The sequence below is a fragment of the Trachypithecus francoisi genome, unplaced genomic scaffold, assembly GCF_009764315.1.
Source record: "Trachypithecus francoisi isolate TF-2019V2 unplaced genomic scaffold, Tfra_2.0 Lachesis_group3, whole genome shotgun sequence".
In the NCBI taxonomy this organism is placed as follows: domain Eukaryota; kingdom Metazoa; phylum Chordata; class Mammalia; order Primates; family Cercopithecidae; genus Trachypithecus; species Trachypithecus francoisi.
The window spans coordinates 87726288-87753772 of record NW_022681468.1 but is presented as its reverse complement, the minus strand read 5'-3'; the positions used below and the strand labels follow the sequence as shown (position 1 = coordinate 87753772).

Sequence of the window (27485 nt, the reverse complement as noted above, 5' to 3'; positions counted from 1 at the left end):
TGATCATGTCCCAAAGGCCTCAACTCCTAATACTATTACAATGGGGATTAAGTTTCAACATGAATTTTGGAGGGGACATTAAAACCATAGCAGTTAGGGGCTGGGTGTGGTGGCTTACACCTATAATCCCAGCACTTTGGGAGGTCGAGGTGGGCAGATCATGAGGTCAAGAGATGGAGACCATACTGGCCAACATGGTGAAATCCCATCTCTACGAAAAATACAAAAATTAGCTGGGCTGGTGGTGTATGCCTGTAATCCCAGCTACTCGGGAGGCTGAGGCAGGAGAATCCCTTGAATCTGGGAGGTGGAGGTTGCAGTAAGCCAAGATTGCACCACTGCACTCCAGCCTGACAACAGAACAAGACTCCGTTTAAAAAAAAAAAAAAAAAGCAGTTGGGAACACACAGGCTAGGAAGCAGAGGTTGAGTTTTGATGGCGGTTGCTGGGGGTCCACATCTCAGCTTTGCTGTTGGGAGCTGTGTGGGGGCAGTTTCTCTAACCACCCAGGGCACTGGTTACCTTGTGGTGAGTGATAATGAGAAGCCCAACCTTGTATGGGTGTTGGGACGAAGTCAAATGCACACAGGACACTTTCTACAGCATCCGGCAGGACTCAATAAATGGCACCAATGATCAATACATGAAATATTATTATAAACCATTTTATTTTATCTTTTAACATCTGCGGACACCTGTGCCAATTATTGTTCAATGAGACTTTCTTACTCTCCATTCTTTTTTCTAGAGCAACTAAGTCAAGATTTGGTAGATTGAGAGCAAAGAGTTGCTTCAGTATAAATAATACCACTGAAGAACAGGTTCACTAAGCCAGGGTGAAACATAGTTAACATTTCTCTGTACATGCTTCATCTTTTAATATTTTTTTTTCTTAACTTCAACAGCAATACAAGTTCAGTGCAAAAAAAAAAAAAAGATATTGAAAAACACAGAAAAATAGAAATTTTTTAAAACTCCAGGCTGGGCATGATGGTTCATGCCTGTAATCCCAGCACTTTGGGAGGCCAAGGCGGGTGGATCACTTGAGGTCAGGAGTTTGAGACCAGCCTGGCCAATGTGGTGAAACCCTGTCTCTATTAAAAATACAAAAATCAGCTGGGCATGGTGGTGGACACCTGTAATTCCAGTTACTTGGGAGGCTGAAGCACAAGAATTTATTGAACCTGGGAGGCAGCGGTTGCAGTGAGCCGAGATCACACCACTGCACTCTGGCCTGGGTGACAGGGTGAGACCTTGTCTTAAATAAATAAATAAATAAATAAATAAATAAAATTTTAAAACTCCAGTCATTTCATCTGCTGAAGGGGACAGCTGCTGTAATTTTTGTGTGTCCTTCAGATCTTCTTTCTAAACAGAGACAGGGAGAGGGAGGAGAAAAGAGCATCAGGTTCAGGTTTTACAAACAAAAATAATAGACTATGTATTATCTATACTCACAGACTCATTAGGAACCTTTTTTCAAAGAATATTAATCACAAATAATTAGAGAACCTAGAATAAATTCTTTCATTTTGCTATATATATATATTGTTTGTTTGTTTGTTTTTTGTTTTTTGAGACAGAGTTTCGCTCTTATTGCCCAGGCTGGGGTGCAATGGCACGATCTTGGCTCACCACAACCTCTACCTCCCAGGTTCAAGCAATTCTCCTGCCTCAGCCTCCCGAGTAACTGGGATTACAGGCAAGCACCACCACATCTGGCTAATTTTGTATTTTCAGTAGAGACAGGGTTTCCCCATGTTGGCCAGGCTGGTCTCTAACTCCCGACCTCAGGTAATCTGCCAGCCTCAGCCTCCCAAAGTGCTGAGATTACAGGCATGAGCCACCACACCCAGCCCATTTTGCATATTTTTAAATGGTGTCCATCCGTGTTCTGTGTTTTTCCTGTGATTTGTCACGGCCTCTATCCTACGTTCTACTTTTAGCTTGATATCTGGTAAGCATTTTTTCACACTTCTCCCTAGTCTTCATTGTCATAGGTTCTAATGGCTGCATCCAAGCCCCTTATTCTGAAGTACCAGCAGGTACTAACTTAGAAAGCCGAGTAGCAGCGACTCTGTGGGCCCCAGGGTCAGGACTTACTGCTTCCACTCCAGCTGCTCATTGCCAGCGCTGTTGTTTTGTAAACCTGTGTCACTGTCTTTGCTTTGTTCCTCTGCAAAATGGCAGCAGAGTCACCCCCTTCCTAGCGCTGCTATGAATGTTCAGTTAAGTGATGTGAGTTCAGTCCCCAGGCCTGTGCTGGCCCTTGGGCACCACCCTGCTCTACACCATACCCTAATTCTTGGCCTGGGCCGATTGTCTGGAGAGCTGCTCTTACCTCGGTTATGGCAGGGCCCCTGCTGAAGTCCTGGCTCAGGAGTGGTCTTTTAGTGTGTGCCATGTCATTTTTGCAGGGAAATGCCTAGAAGAGAAAATCGTGGGAGAACAGGCTGATCTCCCTCTTTTGTTATGTAATACTGTCCCCTTGCTTTCTGAAATGACCATCCGGTTGGCAAGGTCTCCCACCATGGCAAATGGACGAGAGGATGCACCCATTTCCCCACACTCACACCAGCAGGGAATGTTATAAGCCTGTCAATGTTTTACTGTGTCAGGTGGACATAACATAGCATCTTGTGATTAATTATATTTTTATTACTAAAGCAAATAGCACTTTTCCATGCAATTTTCCCCCATGGGACCAACCTGTCTATATGTAAAACCATCCATCTCCCTTTTATTAACAAAATTCCTAGTGATTTGGTGAGGATATCCACAAAAGAGTCATCTATGCCATGAAGCATTTCTGCAATGAGAAATGCTGGCCTGTGAGCCAGAGTTGTTAGTGAGAGCCCGCAGAGCCCGGCCCTGTCTGATGCAGGTGGAGGGCCTGGGTGATGGGTGCAATGGCCCTGAGCACCCGCCATCTGGAGAGGAATTACCACTGCAGATCACCCTGGGGCTGGGTGACCCTCCCTCCTCTGCACACCCCCAACCTCCACAATTTTCCTGAAGACATCAAGGGTTGGATTTCACCGTAATGTGACCCAGAGATGTAAACGGCTGCTGCCGCTAAAACACTAGAGTGATATCTGGCAAAGAAAGAAGCATCCTTCCAGTGGAAGGCTGGCAAAACTAGGGCAACAGAGGGCGAGCCCCCAAAGTGCCAGGAGGGTGTCACCTCCCAGGAAGGCCAGCCCTCTTTCCCTGGTGCTTTGGCCACATGGGGACTCAGTGGCACAAGAAGGTCGTTAAACAACTATGACCAGGTCAGTAGCATCCTAAGCTTCGTTTTGCTTGTTCTGCAGCGAGCTGTGGGCTAGTAGATCATTTTCACTTTTTGCTGCTCTATTGACAGAGGCAAATGCAATAAAAAATGTCATGGATGTGCAAATAAAATGGCAGTGTCTTTTCTAAGATTAACAGAGGATGTCACACACTTCGAATTGACTGAAAGCATTTGCCTTTTATTCTAAGTGTTTTCCTTGGCGGAGAGGAGAGAAATACACACACACACACACACACACACACACACACACATGGCCAACATTTAGAACTTACAGAGTTAAAGCCATTTTTTTTTATTTCATTTTCTCTGTTGTCCTAGATTTGTAGGAAAAAAGATAGTAGAGAGAGAATTTTATTCCAATTATTGGGACAGGAAAGATGGCTTAACAATTATTGCTCTGGAACAAAAGGTAAGACTGTCTCCTTGGAACATAAGGACAGACAGAACCGGGGATGGACAGACGGGGGCAATCTCTGTAGAGGTGTGCCTGCAGAACAGTGAGCTGCCGGCCATCAGGGACACGGTTTTCACGGCCAGCATTACTCTGTCATATTCATGGAATTCTGTTTTATTATTCTTTCAGAATACTGAAAAAGAAAAATAATTTCTGTTAGATTTTGTAATTAAAATAATTTATTTTTTCTGAAACATGAATTATGGAAGTGATGTTTAAAGACTGAATTATTGGCAGCTAAAATCATTTCCCCTTGAAAGGCTGACTGTGAAACACACAGTATTACTGAAGGTATTTATTTAAAAATAGTATATTAAATTGAAAGCAATTATCAAGAACTAAATGGTTTTCAGGTCCTACAGGTTTTTAAACATTTTATGTTTTTTCTAACCAAATGCTTCTTTACATAGGAACTTTAACTCACCATCCGTGGCCAGCACATTGAAATGCCAGTGCACAGTAAAGACTATCACTTACCAGCAACCAGAAATATGTTCACTTACAAGCTGAGAGCTCATTGTAAATGTTTCTTGTCATCTTGAATGGCACCATATGTGCTGATTCCGTAGCCCTGGCTATTCACTGCATTTATAATTTCATCTTCCCTTACCAGTTCCTACTTCTAACCACTACCTTTAAAAATCAAACTAGCAACACCAACCAAACCTGAAAAAAAAAATTTCCCTGGTGCTATTCATTTATCCTTCTCCTCCTTTACTTCATTAAATACTTAATTGGAATGTATTCACTTTGCATTAAAGGCAAGTTAGATGCCTAGAAATCTGGAAATTGTCATCACTGTATATGAAAGTAATGACATAAATTATAATTTAGAGAACAAAAAGGATTTTCTAAAATTTGAAACTGCATTATAGCAATGTTCTACTATTATTTGCCTATTTGCTCTAGCTACTTTCTTGGGACATTAATGTGTTATTGAAATAGAATGTTTGCCCCATTTTATTTTCTAATATGAATTTGAAATCTTTATGAGGAAAATATTTAGAACTGAGATATTTTACTGTATAAAAGAATATAATTATGGACAATAGTTGATGAATAAGCACAAGTAACTGATAATCTCAAATGGTATAAATGCATTTCCTACATTTTAAGTTTAAATCAAAAGTTGCCAGTTTTCAAATACAAAACAATAGTATTTTGGAGAAAAAAATGACTAAATAAATATTATCTCTAGGAAAAGGTGCAGAAGTTCTAAATTTTGATGAAGCCTAATTTAGCAATTTTTCCTTTCCTGGTTATTGTTTTCTGTGACGGTGAGGAGGAGCTTTTGCCTTTATATTTATATCTGAACTATTTAATTTTTCTCAGTAAGAATGTGTTCTTTTATTACTTTTGTACTTTCTTTAAAGTTTTGAATGAAGCGGTCATATATTGCCATTATGCAGGTCTTGGGAAATAAAGAAGAAAACTCTTTTCTAGTTCTGTCATGAATTCCCCCGTGGCCCATGCATAATACTCATTATGGTCAAAGCATTTTGGTCCTTTTTCTTTCCTTTAAATAAATGTTAACCATTCTCTGTATAATTTCAGGAAATTAAATGAGATTGGCAGATTAAATGCATATGTATTAACTGGTATCTTTTCCTAATGTCCTTCCAACAACTTGATTGGTTGGACCAGACCCTCAGCCCACAGGGTCAGTGAGAGTGGATATGGTGTCACCCCTGCAACTTAAGAAAGTCAGAGTCAAAACAGATAAACACCACAACATTTTAATAATGTAAAGAGAACTGAGCAGGTTCTAGATTCTTATTACGTCGTTTACTCCACACACAAGACATGATTGAAAAATCAAGTTAAATCACCATGTAATCTCACAGGCACCTTATGGCCTACATACGCCCTAAGTTCCACCTTCACAATGTCCCTTAAAAGTTCCACCTTCACAATGTCCCTTAACTTGGGCTTAAAGGTTTAGCTGTTTGTATATATGTTCCTAACATGGACAGAAGAGGCTACTTCGTACCTGCTTGTGCATTCACACATACACACGCCTGTACATGTCTTTTACTGGATAAGCGGGTATTTGTTTAATTCTGAAAGACAAGCAATGACATAATTAAGTGCTCCCATCTGAGGGATGACTGCAGTTGATTCTACTCCTTCTGGGCCCTGCTAATGGCCTTTCTCCCTCTGGCCTGCTCTCAGATGTCTCAGGGACTCTGCCTGTAAATAATTAATGGTGACTCTTAATGTGTGTTGGGAAGTGAAGCTGCCTTATTCACATGTATAACTGCTTACACACCAAGCCTTTTCCCAATTCCTCTTTTCAAAAGCACACAGCCAAGACGCAATAATCTCCACTCAGACACAGTAATTCTGTGTTGGCATCTCAGGAATAATACAGATTGTGTGTGATGGTCATCCATTTACTTGGATTTTTAGAAGGATTGCCTTTGAAATGGAGCAAGTCATGGCTTAGCGTGAGTTGTAAAGACCCTGGATTGGTATTAAGGCCTTTGCTCTGTAAGCAGCTTGCCTTTGCCTTTCTACAGAGCAGGATTTTTCAGCTTTGGTGGCAAGAGCTTATACCTTGTGTCATATGGCAAGCCTTGCATTTAGAGTATGGACATTAGGACTCACGTTTTCTCCCAACATTTTGTTACAAAAAATTTCAAACATACACTAAAGTTGAAAGAATTGAACCATCTATAGTCATATGTCTACCACTCAGGTCGCACCGTTAATACTTCCAAAATTTCTCTTACCTTTCTATCCAACTGTTCATTCATTTTTAATGCATTTCAAAGCATATTGCAAACATCAGTACACTTCACTCTTAAATACTGTAGCATGCATAGTATGGACTAAGGTTCAGTATTGTTTGTAGTCTTTTTAGGTAAAACATATATAAAGTAAGATACACATATCTTAAATGGACTGCTTAATAAGTTTTGACAAATACAGCAACTGTGTAATGAAAACTCCAGTGAGATATAGAACCACCAAACTAATTCCTATGCCCCATCCACGGTAAAACTCGCTGTCTACCCTATGCCCACGATCCACTCTTCTAATTTTTTATTCACTGTATCTTAGAACAGCATATAAATGGAATCATTTTTGTACAAAGTTTCTTTCACTCAGCATCTTTTCTGAGATTGCTATCAGTCTTTTCACAGATCAATCAGTCCTTCCTTTTTTATTGTTGAGTAGTTACCGTACCACAGTTGGTTTATTCATTCTCCTGTGGATGGATACTTGGGCTATTTACAGTTTGGAAATATGAAAAAGGCTGCTATGAACATTCTTGGATACCTTTTTGGACATATTTATCTTGGGTAGATAAGAATGGAATTTTGTGTCACAGGGTAGGTATACATTTAGTTTTATAAGAAACCACAAGACCTGTTTCCAAAGTGATTGGACCATTTTGCACTCTAACCAATAAGGTATGAACATTCTGATTGCTCCATTTCCTCATCAAGTAGTGTTGGTCTTACAATTTTAGCTATTCTGGTGAGAGCATAGTGGTATCTCATTGTGGTTTTAATTTACATATCCCTGATGACTAATGACATTGAGCTTTTTGAATATTTTTTTGCTGTTCAAATCTTTGCCCTCTCTCTTTTGTTCTCTTTCTCTCTTTCTTTCTTTCTCCCTTCCCTTCCCTTGCTCCTTCTTTCCTTCTTTCCTTCCTTCCTTCCTTCCCTCCCTCCCTCCCTCCTTCCTTCCTTCCTTCTGTTTTGTTTTTTTTGAGGCAGGGTCTTGCTCTGTCACCGAGGCCAGTGGAGTGCAGTGGTGCAATCACAGCTCATTGAAGCCTTGACCTCCTGGGCTCAAGCCATCCTCCCACTTCTCAGCTTCCTGAGTAACAGGGACTACAGGTGTGCACCACCATGCCCAGCTAATTTTTTAAATTTTTTGTTAGAGACAGGGTCTGTATGTTTCCCACGCTGGTCTCAAACTCCTAGGCTCAATGGATCCACCACCTTGACCTTCCAAAGTACTGGGATTACTTTGGTGTGAGTCACCATGCCCAGCCTGCTCATTTTCAACTGGATTGTTCATCTTTTTATTATGGAGTTATGTGAGTTTTTATATTGTAGATACCATTCACTTTCAGATATGTTTTGAAAATATGTTATTGTGGTCTATAATTTGCCTATTTAACTTTAAATGGTGTCTTTTGAGGAGCAGAAGTTTTAAATTTTGATGAAGCCTAATTTAGCAATTTTTCCTTTCCTGGTTATTGTTTTCTATGTCCCATGTAAGAAACCTTTGCTTACTCTCAAGTCATGAAGATAGTCTCCCATATGATTTCCTAGAAGCTTCATAGTTTTAGCCTTTATGTTTAGGTCCATGATTCGTCTCAATTATTTTTTCTTTTTTTTTTAAACTGTTTTTCAAGTTCAGAGGTACATGAGCAGGATGTGCTGGTTTGTTGCACAGGTAAACATGTGCCATGGGGATTTACTGAACAGATCATCCCATCACCCAGGTATTAAGCCCAGCATCCATTAGCCATTCTTCCTTTTGCTCTTTCCCCACCCTCCCTCACCACAGGTGCCCAGTGTGTGTTGTTCCCCTCATGTGTCCATGTGTTCTCATCAATCAGCTCCCACTTATAAGTGAGAACATGTGGTATTTGGTTTTCTGTTCCTGTGTTAGTTTGCTGAGGATAGTGGCTTCCAACTTCATCCATGTCCCTGCAAAGAGATAATCTTATTCCTTTTTATGACTGTGTAGTATCCTATGGTGTATATGTACCACATTTTCTTTTTCTTTCTTTCTTTTTTTTTTTGAGAGAGAGTTTTGCTCTTGTTGACTAGGCTGGATCACAGTGGTGCTACCTCGGCTCACTGCAACCTCTGCCTCCCAGGTTCAAGCAATTCTCCTGCCTCAGCCTTCGTAACAGCTGAGATTACAGGTGCCCACCACCATGCCAGGCTAATTTTTTGTATTTTTAGTAGAGACGGGGTTTCACCATGTTCGCCTGGCTGGTCTTGAACTCCTGGCCTCAGGTAATCCAACTGCCTTGGCCTCCCAAAGTGCTGGGATTATAGGCGTGAGCCACAGCACCCAGCCACCACATTTTCTTTATCTGGTCTATCACTGATGGGCATTTGGGTTGATTCTATGACTTTGCTATTGTAAATAGTGCTGTAATGAACATGTGTATGCCATCTCAAGATAATATTTGTGTCTGGTGAAAAGTAGGGGTCAGGGCTGCTTTTTATTAAATGTGGGTGTCCAGTTGTTCCAGCACTATTTACTGAAAAGACTTTGCTTTTCCCATTGTACTGCTTTGGCTCCCTTGTCAAAAATCAATTGGATGTACAAGCACAGGTCTATTTTTCAACCCTCTATTCTGTCCCTTGGAGCCATTTGTCTATACCCAGTACCATACTGTCTTGATTACTATAGCTTTGTAGTTTGTTTTTTGGAAGGATAATGGCTTCCAACTCCATCCTGCCAAAGTCTTGAAATCAGGTAGTGTACATTCTCCAACTCTCTTCATTTTCAAGATTGGTTTGGCTATTCTAGGTCTTTCAAATTTCCATATAAATTTAAGAATCAGCTTGTCAATTTCTTTCCCCCAAAAATGACCCTATTGGAATCATAGTTGGGATTAAATTGAATCTATAGATAAAATCAAAGAGAACTGACATCTTAACAGTACTAAGTCTTCTAATCCATGAAGATGGATGTCTTCCCACTTATTTAGGTCTTGTTCAATTTCTCTCAGCAATGTTTTATGTTTTCAGCATACAGATTTTGACAATCTTTTGTTACATTTTTTTCTAAGAATGTCATTTTGTACTATCCTAAACTATGTTTTCAGTTTTTCAAATGTTAGCTGTCATTATGTTATTCATTTTTGTGAGGTGTATGTCTGTGAGCCAACTGTGCTATGCATTTACATTTAAAAAGAAAAACAAGGCCAAGCACAGTGGCTCACGCCTGTAATCCCAGCACTTTGCGAGGCTGAGGTGGGTGGATCACTTGAGGTCGAGAGTTTGAGATTAGCCTGGCCAACATGGTGAAACCCTGTCTCTACTAAAAATACAAAAATTAGCCAGACTTGGTGGCGTGCACCTGTAATCCCAGCTATTCAGGAGGTTGAGACATGAGAATCACTTGAACCTGGGAGGTGGAGATTGCAGTGAGCCGATATCGCGCCACTGCACACCAGTCTGGGAGGCAGAGTGAAACTGTGTCTCAAAAAAAAAAAAGAAAAAAGAAGAAGAAAATCAATCCAAAGCCTGTTTTATTCATCCCTTCAGAGAGGCAGCACAAAGATGGGGTGGGTTTAGCCTGAGAGCTGGGAGACCAAACTTCTGTCCCAGTTTGCCTCTGCTGGCTGTGTGAACTTGGCCAAGAATGATTGTGTTGAAGTCAAAATAAAAATATAGAGATAAATTTTAATTTTTATTTTTTATTTGTACAAATTTGTGGGGTGTATGTGACATTTTGTTATGTGTATATAGTGCATAGTGATCCAGTCAGGGCATTTAGGGTGTCTATCACCTGAATATAGTACATTTTTGTTAACTATAGTCACCCTACTCTGCTATCAAACGTTGAATTTATTCCTTCTTACTGTATGCTTGTACCCTTTAACCCACTTTTGTTCATCCTCCCTGCTCCCACACTCACCCTTCCCAGTCTCTGTTATCTGTTTTTCCCATTTTTCCACTCTCTTCCTCCATGTGATCAAATTTTTAGCTCCCACAAATAAGTGAGAACATGCGATATTTGTCTTTTTGTGCCTGCTTATTACACTTAAGATAATGACCTCCAGTTCCATCCATGCTGTTGCAAATGAAAAGATAATTTTTTTTTTTTTTTTGTTAGACAGAGTTTCACTCTGTCACCCAGGCTGGAGTGCAGTGGTGTGATCTCAGCTCACTGCAACCTCAGGCTCCTGAGTTCAAGTGATCCTCGTGCCTCAGCCACCTAAGTAGCTGGGATTACCGGTGCATGCCACCACGCCCAGCTAATTTTTGTGTTTTTAACAGAGACGGGGTTTCACCAGGTTGGCTAGGCTGGTCTCGAACTCCTGACCTGAAGTAATCTGCCTGCCTCAGACTCCCAAAGTGCTGGGATTACAGGCGTAAGCCACCACGCCCAGCCTCAAAAGAATTTTAAAATCTAATGTTTCATTGGGATATAAGAATTGTAATTTGGGATATATATATATATAGAGAGAGAGAGAGAGAGTTGGTATGTTTGAAGAATAAAGAGAAGGTTGGCAGTTTTGTAATAAAAAGGAGAAATGTTAGGGGTGTTTTACAAGAAAATTTATTAGTATTAGCAAGATTTTGGAGAGTTGGCAAGTTATGATGGGTAAGTGACAGTTGTGGGTAAAGCTAGTTTTAGAGTCATTTTAGTAGTTATTAGATAAAACTGGTTTTAGTTGTAGTAGACATTTTTAGTAGTCGGACTTGTAGAGAATTATATTTTTGGAGTAATGTTATATGCCCAGAGTGCTTTTTCTTCTTGGCTTCTCAGCTCTGTTTTAGTTGGGTGTAAAAACAATAATCCAATTTGCATGATCACCTTTCACAACAGTATTCTTTCCCTATTTCTGCTGTCACTCCACGCAACCAGAATTTAACTCCTCATCCATTGCGGTCTTTTCTGTAATATCTATGGAGAGAAAGCTTTTTACTGTTGTTCCCTAACCTCTTTGGAAATCTGGTAAAAGTTTTGAATTTTGTCCTCAGAAAAATTAACACACACATATCCAGTTTTGTGTACAATTTTAGGATGTTCAGGAAACTTTTGAAGCCTGTTAGCCTTTCCGGGTCCACAGACCCTCACTGTGAACCCCTTCTAGAGTGGAAGCTCAGGGAGGGCAAAAGGCCGCCGTCGTTTCCCTCTGCTCCTTCTGCACCCAGCGAGTGCTCTGCCCATCATGGCCGCTTAGTAAATGACTGTCGCTTTTGTTGAACGGCCCGGGTGCTGGATCGTGGCCTCCCGCAAGGCTGGCCTCTCCTCCCGAGTGGCACCAGGTGCTCAGATGACCTGGAGCAGCCCAGTGCTCTGGTGAACCAGCGCGACCCGAGGCCCAGTGTTTCGGGATTGTCCCAGATTGTTACGCAGCGCGTTTGTGCAAGAGCAGGTCTGGAGTGAGGGCTGCTGATTCTAAATCCCACGCCCTTCGTGGGGTTTTCTAGGCAGGCAAGGAAAGCGTCCAGATCTCCACACCCCCAGGAGTTGGCCTTTCTTCCATCACTAAATACTCTATCCCCTGTGGGCATAGCAGCGGGACAGTTTGGCTGAGACCTCCAGCTCTCTCGCCAAAGCCCCTACTCCTCCGCTGCTGTCGGTGAGGTCAGCCCGGCCGCTCCCCGGCAGGCAGCTGTCCCCAGTGCCCTGGAAGGGCTCCAGGTGGCAGTCTCACTGCAGAATCCTCCTAGCTGTGCTCGCTGCCCGGTGCCTTCGCAGACAGCCCGCTTCACACCAGCCCCGGGAGGGCTCTGAGGCAGGGTTGCAGTTCGCGGGGCGGCGAGTGCAGGAAGCATTGCAGGGCCATGCCTTTCTCTTCCTGAAGCCCCCACGATCGTGCAATGGACCGCGCATCCCTCTGCTGTGTTCTACGATGATTCTCAAGAGCACGCAGGCAGTTGACGGTGACGCTGTGTGTGTGCGCTTCCTCCCACGCAGGTGCCGGGGACATGGGCAGCAAAGCGTCCACGCCAGGCGGTGACCCTACAGCGCAGTCCCCTAGGACGGAAGGCATTCGCGCCGCGTACAGGCAGGGAGACCGCTGCGGCGCCCGGGACCTGCTCAAGGAGGCCTGCGACCAGTGCACGTCCCAGCTGGAAAAGGTAGGGGGAGTACCTGCCCCTGCAGCCACCAGTGCAGACCTGGGCTGGATGAAGGTGACCGCTCAGATGATTTTCTCGTTCTTGTCATAACTGTAATGAGCGTTCTTACTGTGTTCTGGAAATGCCTTATTTTGCATATAAACTTGTGGGCGCCTTTCCTTTCCAATTGACTTTTCAGTCTGCCATCACCTAAGCAGGCCCCTGCCACCTTTTCGTGGGAGGGCTTTGAGGGACAGGGGTGGGGTCACTTAAATGTAAAGAACAAAATGCCACCCAGAGACTTAACCTACTGTATTCTTTTACGCTTTTTGTCATTATAAAAAGTAGCACATGCTGGAAAAATAAAATGTAGAAAATATATAAAAGTAGGAAAAACAGGACAAAAAAGTAATCAAATTTCTAATACACCCTAAAACCCACTTAACGGTTTTGCTGTATTTTCTTCCAGCCTGCCGATCTGAGCATACATTGTTGTTGTTGTTGTTGTTTCTAATATAGATGCCGCCAGATTGCATATATGGTTATGCAGCTGCTGCTTGTACTTTTATAATATTATTTTAATAATTTTCCAGATGATTAAAAATTCCTTATAGGCGTCTCCTTCAATGGATACATGACATTCCATCTACAGGGAATGTGTTCACCTGGCTATTTATCTTGGTTGGATATGTGGATTGCTTCTCATTTCTTACTAATATAAATGATGCTCTATTGAATGTTTTTGCCGAATTCTTTTCTTATTGTAATGTTATTTTCTTAGCATAGATGTGCAAGGATTGAGAATGTGGATATGAGGACTTTTAAAGTTTTGGAATCATGCCAAGCTGTTTTCCAAAAATCTTCTACAGATTAACCCTGCGAGCAACAATTGGAGTGGGCCCTTACCACGTTTTTTGCCCTTGTGGGAGCTTCTTATTGGCTATTATCATGAAAACACCTTAAGGATGTTTTATTTGCATTACTTTGATTAGGACAGGTTTAACATGTCTCCATTTAATTGATAGTTAGAATTCATTCAATTCCTAAAACTCCAACCTGTTCTCAGAAGTGTAAGAGATTGGGAGAGGGGCAGTACAGCATGCTTGGGAATTGTTAAGCAGAAGGAAGGCATTTGAAATCCCTCTGATTAGGAATTCATGGTGGATATAGCAAAGGACCATTCTTCTGCACAGGGAGAGCTGCGCTGTGCACATGAGCAGGTCAGAGCTGTGGGCTCTTCGGGTGGACACCAGTGGCCTCAAACAGGGAAGAGCTGTGCAGCAAACAGCCTGGTATCCCTGCCAAGTGGCCAAGCAGCCAGAGATAGTGGCTCATTTCAGAGCTGTGCAGATTCAGGGATGTGGCAGCAGCAGGAGATGCTGATGGGGGAAGATGATCATGGAGGGGCCCAAGAGCCAAGGGGGATGTGATTTCATCCTGAGGGTAGAAAAGCTGTTAAAGAGAGTGGCATCATAATTTGGGAAAGGGCACTCTTGCCAATATTTGAATAAAGGAAAACAGAGTCCTGGGTGTGGGTCTCTTTTCTGTAGCATCATGGACAGTGGCAATTCAAAATCGAAAAGGTTCCTAGAAAGCTGCCTCTCCGCTGAATACAGCACTGATGAAATCCCAGCTGATTGGACTTTAAGAAGACAGTGAGGAAAAGGATGGATATATCTGCGTTTTCATAAAAATGTAAAATTGTAGCTCAAAAAAATACCATAATTAAGAGTCAAGGATTGATGCAAAAGGAGAAGGTATATGGCTAATATCCTTCATTGACAAAGAGCTTTTTTAAGTCAATATGAAATAATAATATAATTTTCAAAAGGACAACAGGACATGAAAGTAGCAAAATAAAGGTAAAGAAAGTAGAAGGCATGAAATTGTAAAAATAATTTGAAAATTTTGAAATAGAAAGCAAAGTAGAAAGAAGTAGAAATGACCACCAAATCAAAAATTGGTTCTTTGAAGAGATTAATAAAATGGAAAATCTCTAGTGAGAGTAAAAGATGAAAAAGAAGAAATAGATAAATCAGGAATATAAAAGAGACCTTCACGACAGTTTATACAAGCATTAAAAACATAATAACAGAATGTATTATGAGCAAGTTTATGTAAAAACACTCAAAAATTTAGATGAAATGAACAAATAAAAATAAAAATTTAACTTTAAAAAGAAACAGAAAGCATGAATAGTCTTTCAACCATGAAGGAAATAAATCAATCATGTAAAACCTTCTGACAAAATAAATTCTAGGTCTACATGGTTTTACTGGTGTGTTCTACCAAATAATATAATCACTTGTCCAGAAAATAGAAAAAGAGGGTACACTCCCCTCCCCTGTTCCTTTGATGAAGCTAACACAACCTCAATACCAAGAGTAGGTGAGAACAGTACCTGGAATGAAAATGACTAAGGATATGAATAGGCAAATAGACACACACACACCTGAACGCTATTCAGATGGATGGTACACATATGTAAAGTTATTCAACTTTCTTAAAGTTTATAGAAAGGTAAATTAAACAAAAATGAAACAACATTTTTAAGCTAATCAGATTGACACCTTAAAGTTTGATAAAAATCAGAAGGAAGGCTATGGGAACCTACACACAACATTTATTCAATGCTACTAGGAATATACTAAGAATGTGTGCAGCCTCTTTGGAAGGCCATCTGAAAATGCTTATCAAATTTTCAAATTTCATCATCTTTGACCCAGCAAAACTACTGCTAGGAACTTACCCCTACACATTTACTTGAAAAAAAATTACCAAGGTGTATGTGTAAGGATGTTCACTCAAGTTGTGTTTAAGATAGCACAACCTTGAAAACCGCCTAACAGTTCCATCCACAGGAGAAGGCTGCTACAAAATCTCAGTCTGTCCAGGTCCTAGAATACCACACAGCACTCCAAAAGGACAAAATAATCTCTAGCAGCTGTTTTGGAAAGAACTCCAGTGTAACTTAATGTAATATGTGCAGAACTTCTGCTTCTGGGAAGATGGAGGGAACATGGAGGTTGTTTACTTTGCCCTCTTCTTCTCACTAAGTGCACTAAAGCTCTAGATGTTACATGTAAAACAAACGTAGGATTCTAAAAGGTGGAGAAAAGAAGGCAGACTAGCTGGTGGTCTCAGTACTAGAGGAAATCACAGTAGTACGTTTTTGGGTTTTATTTTTATCTCATACGTCCCAAACCAGATACTGAGGAAGTTGGCAATCCAGAAACACAAACTGGCACAGAGAAAAAAAAAAAAAAATCCAAGGAAAGCCTGCTCTCTCTAACCAAAGCACCAGGAAAGGCACAGCAAAGCCAGGCAGGAAACTTATAGGCAATCACCAAACCCCCTTCAGCCAAACACTGCAGAAATATACTTGCAGCCCAGCCCTACCTCTCACCAGCAAAGGCCAGGTGGAGAGCTTAGAGTTCCACCCTTGCCAAGCTGTAACAGGCACCTCAATCATCCCTACCCCAGGGTGTCAGAGAAGGCTGTGAGGAGCTGGGGTGCTAATCCCCAGCAGGTGGTGACAACATCCCCCCATCACCATCAGTGGACAGCATGTGGGGAACCTGGACTTCTGTCCCCACCCAGCCTGGCAGTAATGAGACATGCGTTCCCCATCTAACTAGGGTAGAATTGAAGCAGGCCTGGAGGAGAATCTCAAGTCCCAACTCTGCCCAGCAATAACAAGGAGCCCCTGCTTACTGGGGGTCAACTGATTATAAGTATAGCGCCCGGATTTCCACCCCACCAGGCAGCACTGAGGGGGCATCCCTGTTTACCCACCAGAGCGGCATCAGAGGAGGCCTGCCAAAACACAAGACTGAAGTAAGATCCAGAGTCTTAAAACATAATGCCCTGAATATCCAGGCCATAAAAAAAATTACTTATAATTACCAAGAACCAGAAAGATGGCAAACTCAGACAAGATGACCAAGAGAGGCCAGGAGCAGGATGACTCCAACGTTAGAATTATCTAACAAGGATTTTAAGGCAGTCATCATAAAAATGCTTCTGTGGGCAATTATAAATACACTTGAAACAAATGGAATAATAGAAAGTTTCAGCAAAGAAATAAAAGACACAAGGAGAGCCAAATGAAAATTTTAGAACTTAAAAGTACAATACCTGAAATTAAAAAAAAAAAAAAAAAAACTCAATGAATGGGTTCAACTGTAGAATGGAGAAGAGAGGACAGGGGAATAATCAGGGAGATGGCAGAAAAGTAAAAATTACCCACTCTGGAAAAAAAGCCAGAACAAAAGAAAATAGACTGAAAAAAATGAACAGAGCCTCATGGACATGTGAGGATTTTAACAGAAGATCTAACATTCATGTCATCAGAATCCCAGGAGAGTAGACAGAAGGCAAGACTGAAGGAGAACTCAAAGAGACAATGGCTGAAAACTTCTCAAACTGGCAGAGGACATAAATGCTCAGATTCAAGAAGTTGAAAACAAACAGGACATACCCAGAGAAATCCATTCCAAGTGCATCATAGTCAAGCTTATTAAAACTAAAGATGAAACAAAATAAAACCTTGAAGGTAGTCAAAGAGAAACATTGCCTTTAGGGGAAAAACAATCCAAAAGACAAAAATCACCAACATCAGAAGAGAAACACAGAACATCATTACAAATCCTGCAGATATCAAAAAGATAATAAGGGGACATTATGAATAGCTCTAAACACATACATTGTATAACTTAGATGAAATGGACAAATCCTTGAAAAGTAGAAATTACCACAACTTAATAGGAAATACATAATTTGAATAACCTTTTAACTATTAAGAAAATTCAATTCATAATTTTAAACTTCCCCCCAAAATAAATTTACAGATCCAGATGACTTCACTGGATAATTCTACCTAACATTTAAAGAATTAATACCAATTCTACATAGTCTCTTCTAGACAATAGAACAGGGAACATTTTTTAACACTTTCATCAAGGCTGTATTACCCTGACACCAAAACCAAAGACAGTGTTAAAAAAAAGTATGGACCAATGCCCATTATGAATGTGGATGCAAAAATTCTTCACAAAATATTACCAAGTACAATTCTGCTACATTTAAAAGGAATTATAAGCCATGACCAAGTGGAGTTTATTCCAGAGATGCAAAGTTGGTTCAGTTTCAATCATCAATCAATGTAATCCTCTTTACTAATAAACTAAAAAAAGAAAAGTTACCTTATCATATCAATTGATACAGAAAAAAATTGACAAAATTTAATACCATGTTTCTCAAAAACTCTTAGAAAATTAAGAATAGGAGGGAAATTTCTCAGTTGGATAAAGAATATTGACAAAAACCTACAACTAACATCATTCTTGATGTTGAAGACTGTTTTCCCCTAAGATCAGGAACGAGGCAAGAATGTCCACTCAATATAATGCTGCAAGTTCTACTCAAGAGCAACTATAATATCATTGAATTTAAAAAATACTATTCAATATATTTAATATATTGCTGGAAATTCTAGCCAATGCAAGAAGGCAAGGAAATGAAATAAAAGGCACACAGATATGAAAGAAATAAACTATCTCTATTTGTAGATAACATGACAATCTATACAGAAAATCCATAAAAGAAATGATTTATGAAACAAAAATTGGTAAACTGGACCTCACCAAGAGTAAAAACTTTTCTCTGAGAAATATCTAAGACAGTGATTCTAAAAAAACAAACTACAGACTGAGAGAAATATTTACAAATCACTTATCTGACAAAGGACTCATAGCTAGAATATATAAAGAACTCTCAAAACTCAACATTAAAAAGCAAACAATCCAAATAGAAAATTTATGAGATATGTGAAGAGACATTTCACTGAGGAAGACACATAGATGTCAAATAAGCACATGAAAAGATGTCCAACATCATTAGCCATTAGGAAAATAAAAATTAGAGCAATGATAAGATGTCATTACACAGCTTTATGAACAGCAAAAATAAAAAACAGTGACAGTACCAAATTCGGATTGGGATGCAGAGAAGGGGTATCTCTAATGTGTTACCACCAACAATGTAACATGGTACAATCATGCTGGCAAATAGTTTGTCAGTTTCTTTAAAAAACTAAAAGTACACTTATGAACCAGCAATTGAACTCCAGAACATTTAATCTAGAGAGAGGAAACTTCCACGCACACAAAAACTTGCTCACGATGTTTCATACAAACTTTATTTGTAACGACCCAAAACTGGATACAACCAAAGACTCTCAGTAAGTGAATACTTAAACATACATGGAGTACTACTAAGCTACACAAAGGCACTCTCCTGAAACATGCAACAACTCGGATGGATCTCAGGACATTATGCTGAGTTAAAAAAAAAAAAAGCCAATCTCAAAAGATCATATTCTCTATGATTCCATTTATGTAACATTCTCAAAATGACAAAATTATAGAGGTGGAAAGAGATTAGTGTTTGTCAGGGGTTAGAGATGGTGAAGAGGAAGAGGATAAGTGAGACTACCATGGGTACGTGGCATGACAGAGAACTTTGTGGTGATGGAACAGGTTTGTATCTTGATTGTGGTGGTGGCTACTCAAGTCTACACGTGTGACAAAATGCAGAACATATACACACATTGTACTAACGTCAAGTATCTTGCTACAATGATGTAAGATGTTGCCATTGGGGGAAACTGGATGAAGGATACTAGGGTCCTCTCAGTACCATCTTTGTAACTTCCCATGAATCTCTGATTATTTCAAAGCAAAAAGTTAAAAAAAAAAAGTGAAGTATAATTCCACTTTCACAGCACTTAAAAACTGGCAATAGCTAATCTATGATGTTAGAAGTCAGTATAGTGGCTCCTCACCATAGGGCAGTGACTAGAAGGAACAAAGGGGGCTTCTGGGCACAGGTGATGTCCTGGTCTTTGGACTGAGGCCAGTTACATGGGTGTATTCAAATACCTTGCATGAAACTGAACACTTAAAATATTTGCACTTCTCTGCAGGTGTGCAGGTGTGTTATACTGATGATTAAAAGGTCATAATGAATTAAGTGAAAAAAGCATTCAGTTGTACATGAGATTACCTGTGAGTACTATAAATAAATATGTTCTGGAAGGTGTCCTTTGCAGAGGACAATTGGGAGGTAAAGACATAGAGAGATGCCTACTTCTTGCTTTATACTCTTCTGTGCTGTTTGAATTTTTTAAAATATTCACTATGGAGACTCCAGCCAGAAAGCCAGCTTTGACCTTTCCCACTGTCTGGGTCCCTCTTGGCCTTGGGATGGCTCCTATGACATCACTTACCACTGCTAGAGGATGGGGCTTTTAAGCCTCTAACCGACCTAGTCTAGACAGCTGTTAATTGTGTGCAGTGAAGCATTTAATCAATCACTGTGGCTTTTCTCCATAATGCAAATGCTTTCCTGGAATGACAGGGCTACTGGGCCTCACCCTGGGCAGAGTGGCAGGTAGGTGGGCTTTTCTTTTCTGATCGTGTTGAATATATGAGTCTACTGTCCTTCACCTGATCCCAGCCCCTTAGACTGTTCCTATCCTCACTTGTCACGCATAGCTCCCACTGCCAGCCCATTCACTCCACTTACAGAACCTGAGCCTTCCTCCAAGTCCCATGTTTCCAGGAAGTCTTGGATGCAACAGAGACTCTTAGGCTTTACAGCTAGACACCCCAGTTCAAACCCTGAGCAGTTCTGCTAATGATAAACTCCCTAACCATGGGCAAGCTTTTATTTACTCTTCTGTAACATAGAAATACAGTCACATTCCTGGCATGACTGTTGGGAGGATTGAATGTAGCCATGTGAATAAAGTACTCAGTCCAGAATCTGGTACGTGATGAGAGCTTTGATAAATGTCCATTCCCTTTCCTGAGGGCTCCATTTACCCATTCCTACCCAACTCACCTAAAATGATCTCCAAACACACTTGTGTTATAAACTATTCAGTAAGTCAAATGTGCTTGTTGGGGGCTGTTTATGCATATGCTCTCCTCAAATTAATTGTAAATCTGTGGAGACCAGAAATGGCCCCTGACATCCTCAGTGCCCAGTCTCACCTCTCACACACAGTAGATCCTCAGTAAGTGTTGATGGAGGCACCGGTCATCCCATTCCAATAGGGACTCCCCATCTACCCGCTTGAACACACTGATGTTCAAGCCCATAGGAGGCAGCCAGATGCCAAAGGACTTGACATTTCAGAAATGCAATCAAACACTTAACATGCCAATCTAGCAACCATCTGAGCATCCTTTTCTCTGATCCAGAGAGCTCGTGATAAGTCAAGACCGCTTTTACACTGGTTTATGATAGCCACTTACTAGCTATGTGGTCTTGAGCAAGCTCTGAAACCTCTCTGAACCTCCACATTCTTGATGTATTAATACATGGCCCGCCTCATAGGACCTTTACGTACCAGAAGGACTGGAAATGAGCAGGAACTCAGGTTTGGGTCCAGTTTCTACTGTATCCTTTCCTTCCTCTGGGCCGCCAAGTCAAGAGTCCCTCTGCATGCTGCTGGAGGATCTTTGTCCCTGGATTCAGATCTGTGAAGTCCCCTGGTCTGTCACATTCCATTTATGAATAAAATGCAGAATGGTTCCTCCGAGGGCCTGGTTGCCTTCCCTCTTCCCAGGACTGACTCAACATGTCCCAAGTGGTTACTGAGCTCTGGCTCTATGCCAGAAGGGGCTATGTGCACCATCCCCTTCCTCATGAAGCGGGTAGTCGAGAGCAGCAAATGCGAGCCACATGTGTAATATCATATTTTCTAGTAGCCACATTAAAGCAGTAAACAAGCACACACCTATAATCTCAGGTACTCTGGTTGGAGGATCACTTGAGCCCAGAAGGTCGAGACCAGCCCTAGCAACATAGCAAGATCTGGTCTCTACAAAAAAAAAAAAAAAAATTAGCCGATGTCGTGGCTGCAGTCCCAGCTACTCAGGAAGCTGAGGCAGGAGGATCACTTTAGTCTGGGAGGTCAAGGCTGCAGTGAACAAGCCTGGGTAACAGAGAGAGACCCTGTCAAAAAAAAAAAAGGAGCAAACAGAAACAAACAAATAAAATGTTAATATTATTTTATTTAACATGAATATATTAAAATCATTGTTTCAACATGTAATCTACATAAATTATTGATGAGCTAGCTTACCCTTTCTGTACTAGGTCTTTGAATTCACATGTGATTTTATACTCTCCACCTCTTACTTCTGAGGAGCCACATTTCAAGTGCTGCCCAGTCACACTTGGCAGGTGCTGCCATTCTGGACAACACAACTCCAGCCCTGCCCTGGGAGCTGGTGAAGCGTTTAACATCAGTTCTCTTGGCAGTTCCTAATAGAGCCAATCTCACTGAAGCCCTGTTCTGTTTTGGCCAGGGCCAGCTTCTGAGCATCCCAGCGGCCTATGGGGATCTGGAGATGGTCCGCTATCTACTCAGCGAGAGATTGGTGGAGCTGCCCACCGAGCCCATGGATGACAACCCAGCTGTGGTAGCAGCGTATTTTGGGCACACGGCCATTGTGCAGGAATTGCTTGAGTCCTTACCAGGTAAATCACAGGGCACGAGCTCTTAACCATGTCTCAGGGCACCTCTTCTTAGGCATCACCCCAAAATGTTTACTTCTTCATGCTTTCACCAATAATGAGATCAAGAAATCCAGGGCAGGCCACTGACACCCAAACAAAGAGAAGCTTGCCTGCTAGCCACATCCCACCTCTCACTCCCATGAACTCATAAGAGAAAGTCTCAAACACCATATTTCATAAAGAATGTAATTAACATTGCTTTTTAAAAAAATAATTAATAAACCTTGGTCTTTTTAGAGAAGTTTTAGATTTATGGAAAAAATTGATTGGAGTGTACAGAGTTCCAGAATTAATGATTTGAAGGTATGTTAACAGAAAACAGGTGATCCCTAATTCACTTACACAAGAATGTCTAGGTAAGAGAGACAGAGTAATCATGCTAGTAACTTGTATTGAGATGGGGATGCATCAGTCTTAGGAGGCAGGTGCTATATTTCAGGGCCATGGTTTTCAGATGAGGAAACCAAAGCTCAGAGAAGTGAGCTCCACCATACCCCCTCCACACGGTTTTCCCTATAACTCTGTTTTGCATTAGTGTGGTACATTTGCGACAATTGATCAGCTAATATTGATACCTTCTTACTAACTAAAGTCCATTGCTTACTTTGCAATTCATTCTTGCTGTTGTACGTCCCATCGGTTTTGACAAATGGATAATGACACGTATCCGTCAGTACAGTATTACACAGAACAGTTTCACTGCCCTAAAAATCCTCTGTGCTCCACCCCTCCCCTGGCCCCATCCCTCCCTCCCTCCCCTGGCCCCTGGCCACTACCGATCTTTTTTAGTATCTTTGCCTTTTCCAGAACATCGCTTTAGTTGGAATCCCACAGTATGTAGCAATTTCAAACTCACTTCTTTCCCATAGCAATATGCATTTAAGGTTTCTCCATGCCTTTTTGTGACTTGATAGCTGCATAATATTCCATTGTATTTCTGTACCACACTATGTTGCTTTTGTAGGAACTATTTTTGTCTCTGGTGAACTCAAGATGTCCTGGCTTCCTGTAATTTCCCGTGATGGTCTTAGCTCAGAAACACTGCACCAGTCTAGGCAGGCATCGCTACAGTTATAGGTTGAGGCACACCCTAGCAGTGGTCTTTGGGAGTTAGGATTTTGCTTGGGAGCCAGGGCCCACCTCTTGGGTGGGAGAACATGCAGTCCCCCAGGGCCTTGCACCTAGAAGGGCCCATGTTTTGTTTAATACTGTGTACTCACTATCTTAAAATGTTCCATGATTTTTAAACAAGAGGCCCCATTCTTTTCATTCTGCATTGGGCCTCACCCCTTATATAGCAGCCTGTTTGAGAGTTTCCAGCTGTGTGCTTTGATAGATCTGTGCTCAGAGCTGGTTCCAAGCTGGTGTTCCCCTCATGTGTCTGAAGGCAGAATGACGTTATGGGCAGAAATCAGGGCAATTTTAGGGCCCATGAGAAGCAGACTAAGACAAGACATAGGAGGGCAGAGAGGAGCTCGGGTGCCCCTAAGGAGCCAAAGGCTGACCTGCCTCTTTTCAGGGAGCCCCAAGATTAGCTCTGTTCTAGCCCTGAAGAGTCTACGCCAGCTGACTCAGTCACCTAATGTTAGCTAATATTTATTGAATACTGCCAAGTGCTGAGCACTTTGTAGAACTTGAGAGACACAGAGAATTTTTTTAAAGATTTTCCCAGCCTTTTAGTACCTCCTGGCCAAGCAGGGGAAATTAAGGCAGAAAGGAGTAACGTTGTGCAATGTAATTATGCTGAGGTTGAAATATTTTTATGCAGAGGTCTGGGAGCACACACCAGGGGGCAGGTTTGTCTGGATGCAGGATGGGGTCTCCCAAGGGAGGCTGACATCTGACCTGGGCTTTGCAGAGTGAATAGGAGTTTACTTGGCAGACAAGTGAGGGAAGGACTTGGGTTGCCTGCTTTTGCAGAACAGGAAGTGTGGCTGAACCTCATCTTGGTTTTCAACTGCTCCCAGGAGCATCCTGTCTTCAGCTCAACTCTGAGCAGAGCTGCTGAGGACTGAAGGATTTCAGACCATTGTGGTGGACTTTGCAGAAAGTGCAGAGATGCGAAAAACAGTGTGTACCATCCCTGTACTTCCTCCAAAGGAGTTCCCAAGCTGGAAGGGAAGTCAGCCATGGTCAGGAGTAAGTTAAGACAGGCCGGACATGGTGGCTCATGCCTGTAATCCCAACACATTGGGAGGTCAAGGCAAGAAGATCACTTGAGCCCAGGAGTTCATGACCAGCCTGAGTAACATAGTGAGACCCTGTCTCTACAAAAAAAAATTTTAATTAACCAGGCATGGTGGCACATGCCTATATTCCCAGGTACTCGGGAGGCTGAAGTGGGAGAATGACTTGAGCCCAGGAGTCCGAGGCTGCAGTCAGCTAGGATCACATTACTGTACTCCAGGCTGAGATAGAAGGAGACCCTCTCTCAAACAAAAAAGCAAAAAACAAGCAGCAGCTAGAGAACAAAGGAGGGTTTGAGAAGAAGAGGGATGAGAGGTTGATGGGATTTATTCTTTGAAGCACGTTGTTATGTGATTCCTGGTCTCTGAAGCTGAGCAGGAAGGAAGAGGGGCTCCTCTGAATGTCATTGGCCTTAGGCTGTAGATAATACCTGTAGGGGTTTTGTGTGGTTAAGAGAGCACCCTTTGATTTTAGACAAAGCAATGTTTAAGTCTTGACCTTGTTATTTACTAACTATGGGACCTTCAGGAAGTTTCCCTGCTGGCTGTGTCCCACAGACCCTGGCTGATGGATGAAATGAGTACTCAGATACAGGTATACAGTGTAAGAGCAGCTGGGTGACTGCCTGGCTCTAGTGGCCAGAGAGCAGCCTGGAGAAGCTAGAGATGCTTGCTTTTATTCAATGCAGGCACAATGCCGAAAACCTAGAGCGAACACAACCTGTAAGTAATTAACATTTATTGTTCCCGTTTCAGGGAACGTCAAGTCAGCAGATGATCAAAGGTCAGTTCCTGGTCACCATAAGTAAATAAGCCTGTTTAAGATACATTTCCCTACACTCCTTGCCCTCTGCCTTCAGCTATTCTCCCCCAGGGCTCTGCAGAACCTTCTGAACTTTCAGAAGGTTTGCATCCTTTCACTGTAGTTTTTCCCACCACTCTGACCAATCTCCTACATTTCCAAACCTCTCTGAGCTTTGGTTTCCTCACCTTAAAATCGTGGTCCTGAAATACAATGCCTGCCTCCAAAGACTGGCACATCCACATCTCAACAGAAGTTACTAGCATTGTTACTGTGTTTCTCTTACCTAGATATTCTTGTGTAAGTGAATTAGGGGTCACTTATTTTCTGTTAACATACCTGCAAATCATTAATTCTGATTAACAGTAGAGGGAGAAGAAGGGATATTTACTTGGCACTGGCTCCAGCCTCAGTCCTATGCTACATGCTTTATTTGGTGAATAACAGGGCCGTCCTGACCCTGCTTTCCTGATCAATGTCCTGTCGTGAAGGAGAGGGTCACTCTCTCCTCACTTGGGAGCACTTTGATCCCTAGGACTATGTGCCTCTGGAAATGAGACAGTGTTATGATGCATGTGGGAAGTGTCCATGCAGAAGATGAGGTCATTTTTCCATGGCAACTAGACCCAAAAGATATTGCACTATTTTGAACTTGAAGATATTGTAACATTTCAGCCCACACTGTCCCTGTTAATTCAATGTGCTAAGTGTTATTTCATCCTGGAATTAAGTAGGCAGTTCTATTGGGGAGAAATTCTCAGTTTTAGGCCTGACAGATCCATTTCTTTCACCAAAGCTTTTATTATTATTATTCGTGAAAGTAATATATGTATATTATAGATAATTTTAAAATGTGGGAAAGTGTTAGTACTCTAATAATACAATGATACAACATAATGAGTTAGGATTTATTATCCAGGCACTTGACACACATTTTGTGATGTAGTCCTCATATTAAACTTGGGAGGATGAGTATTTTTATTCTGACTTTACCAACAGCCAAACTGAGAGAGAGATTAAGAAATGTGTCCAAAATTACATAGCTAAATTATTTTAACTCTAAAATGCCTGTCTCCAGAGTTCATACTCCTGCATGTAATGTTACTCTAGGGGAGGGGTGAGGGCAGGGGAGAGCCCAGAGATAATACCACAACACTGGGGTAGTTCTTTCTAGTCTTATTTCCACACATTCATTTTTTATTTGGCTAAGATCAAGCTGGATATGCCATTTTTAATCCTACATTTTATTGCTTGGCATTTTCTGACAAGCAGGTGGGGGAATGATGTGTGTAAATGTCATATGCAATTCAGAGGAGTTATTCCAGAAAACACTATCAACTCAACAGAAGCAACTTTCAGCTGGAAACAGGGAAGTTGGATTTTTTTTTTTAACTTTTACTTTAGGTTCAGGGGTACATGTGCAGGTTTGTTACATGGGTAAATTGCATGTTGCTGGGGTTTGGTATGCAGATTATTTTGTCACCTGGGTAATAAGCATAGTACCCAATAGGTAGTTTTTTAATCTTCACCCTTTTTCCTCCCTCCACCCTCAAGTAGTCCCCAGTGTCTGTTGTTCCCTTCTTTGTGTCCATGTTCATTCAATGTTTAGCTCCCCCTTATAAGTGATAACATGCAATATTTGGTTTTCTGTTCCTGTGTTAGTTCACATAGGATGATCACCTCCAGCTCCATCCATGTTGCTGCAAAGGACATGATCTCATTCTTTTTTATGGCTGTATAGTATTCCATGGTGCAAATGTACCACATTTTATTTGGTCAGTCCATTGTTACTAATGATCTAAAGGAAGAGCAGAGTGGGAGCAAGCAGCACCCTTCAGTGGCACTTTCCCTTTGTCCTGCCATCTCCTTCCAGGTCCCTGCAGTCCTCAGCGGCTGCTGAACTGGATGCTGGCCTTAGCTTGCCAACAAGGGCACCTGGGGGTTGTGAAGCTCCTGGTCCTGACACATGGGGCTGACCCAGAGAGCTACGCTGTCAGGAAGAATGAGTTCCCGGTCATCGTGCGCTTGCCCCTGTATGCGGCCATCAAGTCAGGTGGGTTTCCCCACTACCCTGAGTCAACCCTGACCATGCAAACCATCTCAGCCTCCAGATGTGGGACTGTGTCTTTATTCTCACTCTTGGCTCTCAAATTACCTCTGTAAGGAGACTTTTGCAATTCCTGTTCTGTGTTTCTTTTTCAAAATATCTGCACCCTTCCTCATTTTCCCCTTACTTGCCCCCACAAGGGGATTTCAGTGACAGAGACTGACTGTGTCTAATGGGACTGTTGTATGAGGCACTCCAAGGGGCAAAATCCCACAGAAATTCTCCTACTAACAGGAACTTCATGCATCAAGGGAAGTAAATAGAGAAGTCCAA

At 41.7% G+C, this 27485-nt stretch overlaps 1 protein-coding gene across 3 annotated transcripts in view; it reads left to right on the top strand.

The window, feature by feature from the left end:
* LRRK1 (leucine rich repeat kinase 1) overlaps positions 1-27485 on the top strand; it is a 147831-nt gene that overhangs the window by 42819 nt on the left and 77527 nt on the right. For all 3 annotated transcript variants that reach the window (XM_033188820.1, XM_033188819.1, XM_033188822.1), the window contains 3 exons: positions 12384-12547; positions 21907-22078; positions 26979-27158. In XM_033188820.1, the coding sequence (XP_033044711.1) occupies positions 12384-12547; positions 21907-22078; positions 26979-27158 (516 nt within the window). The remainder of the gene's footprint in view (positions 1-12383; positions 12548-21906; positions 22079-26978; positions 27159-27485) is intronic.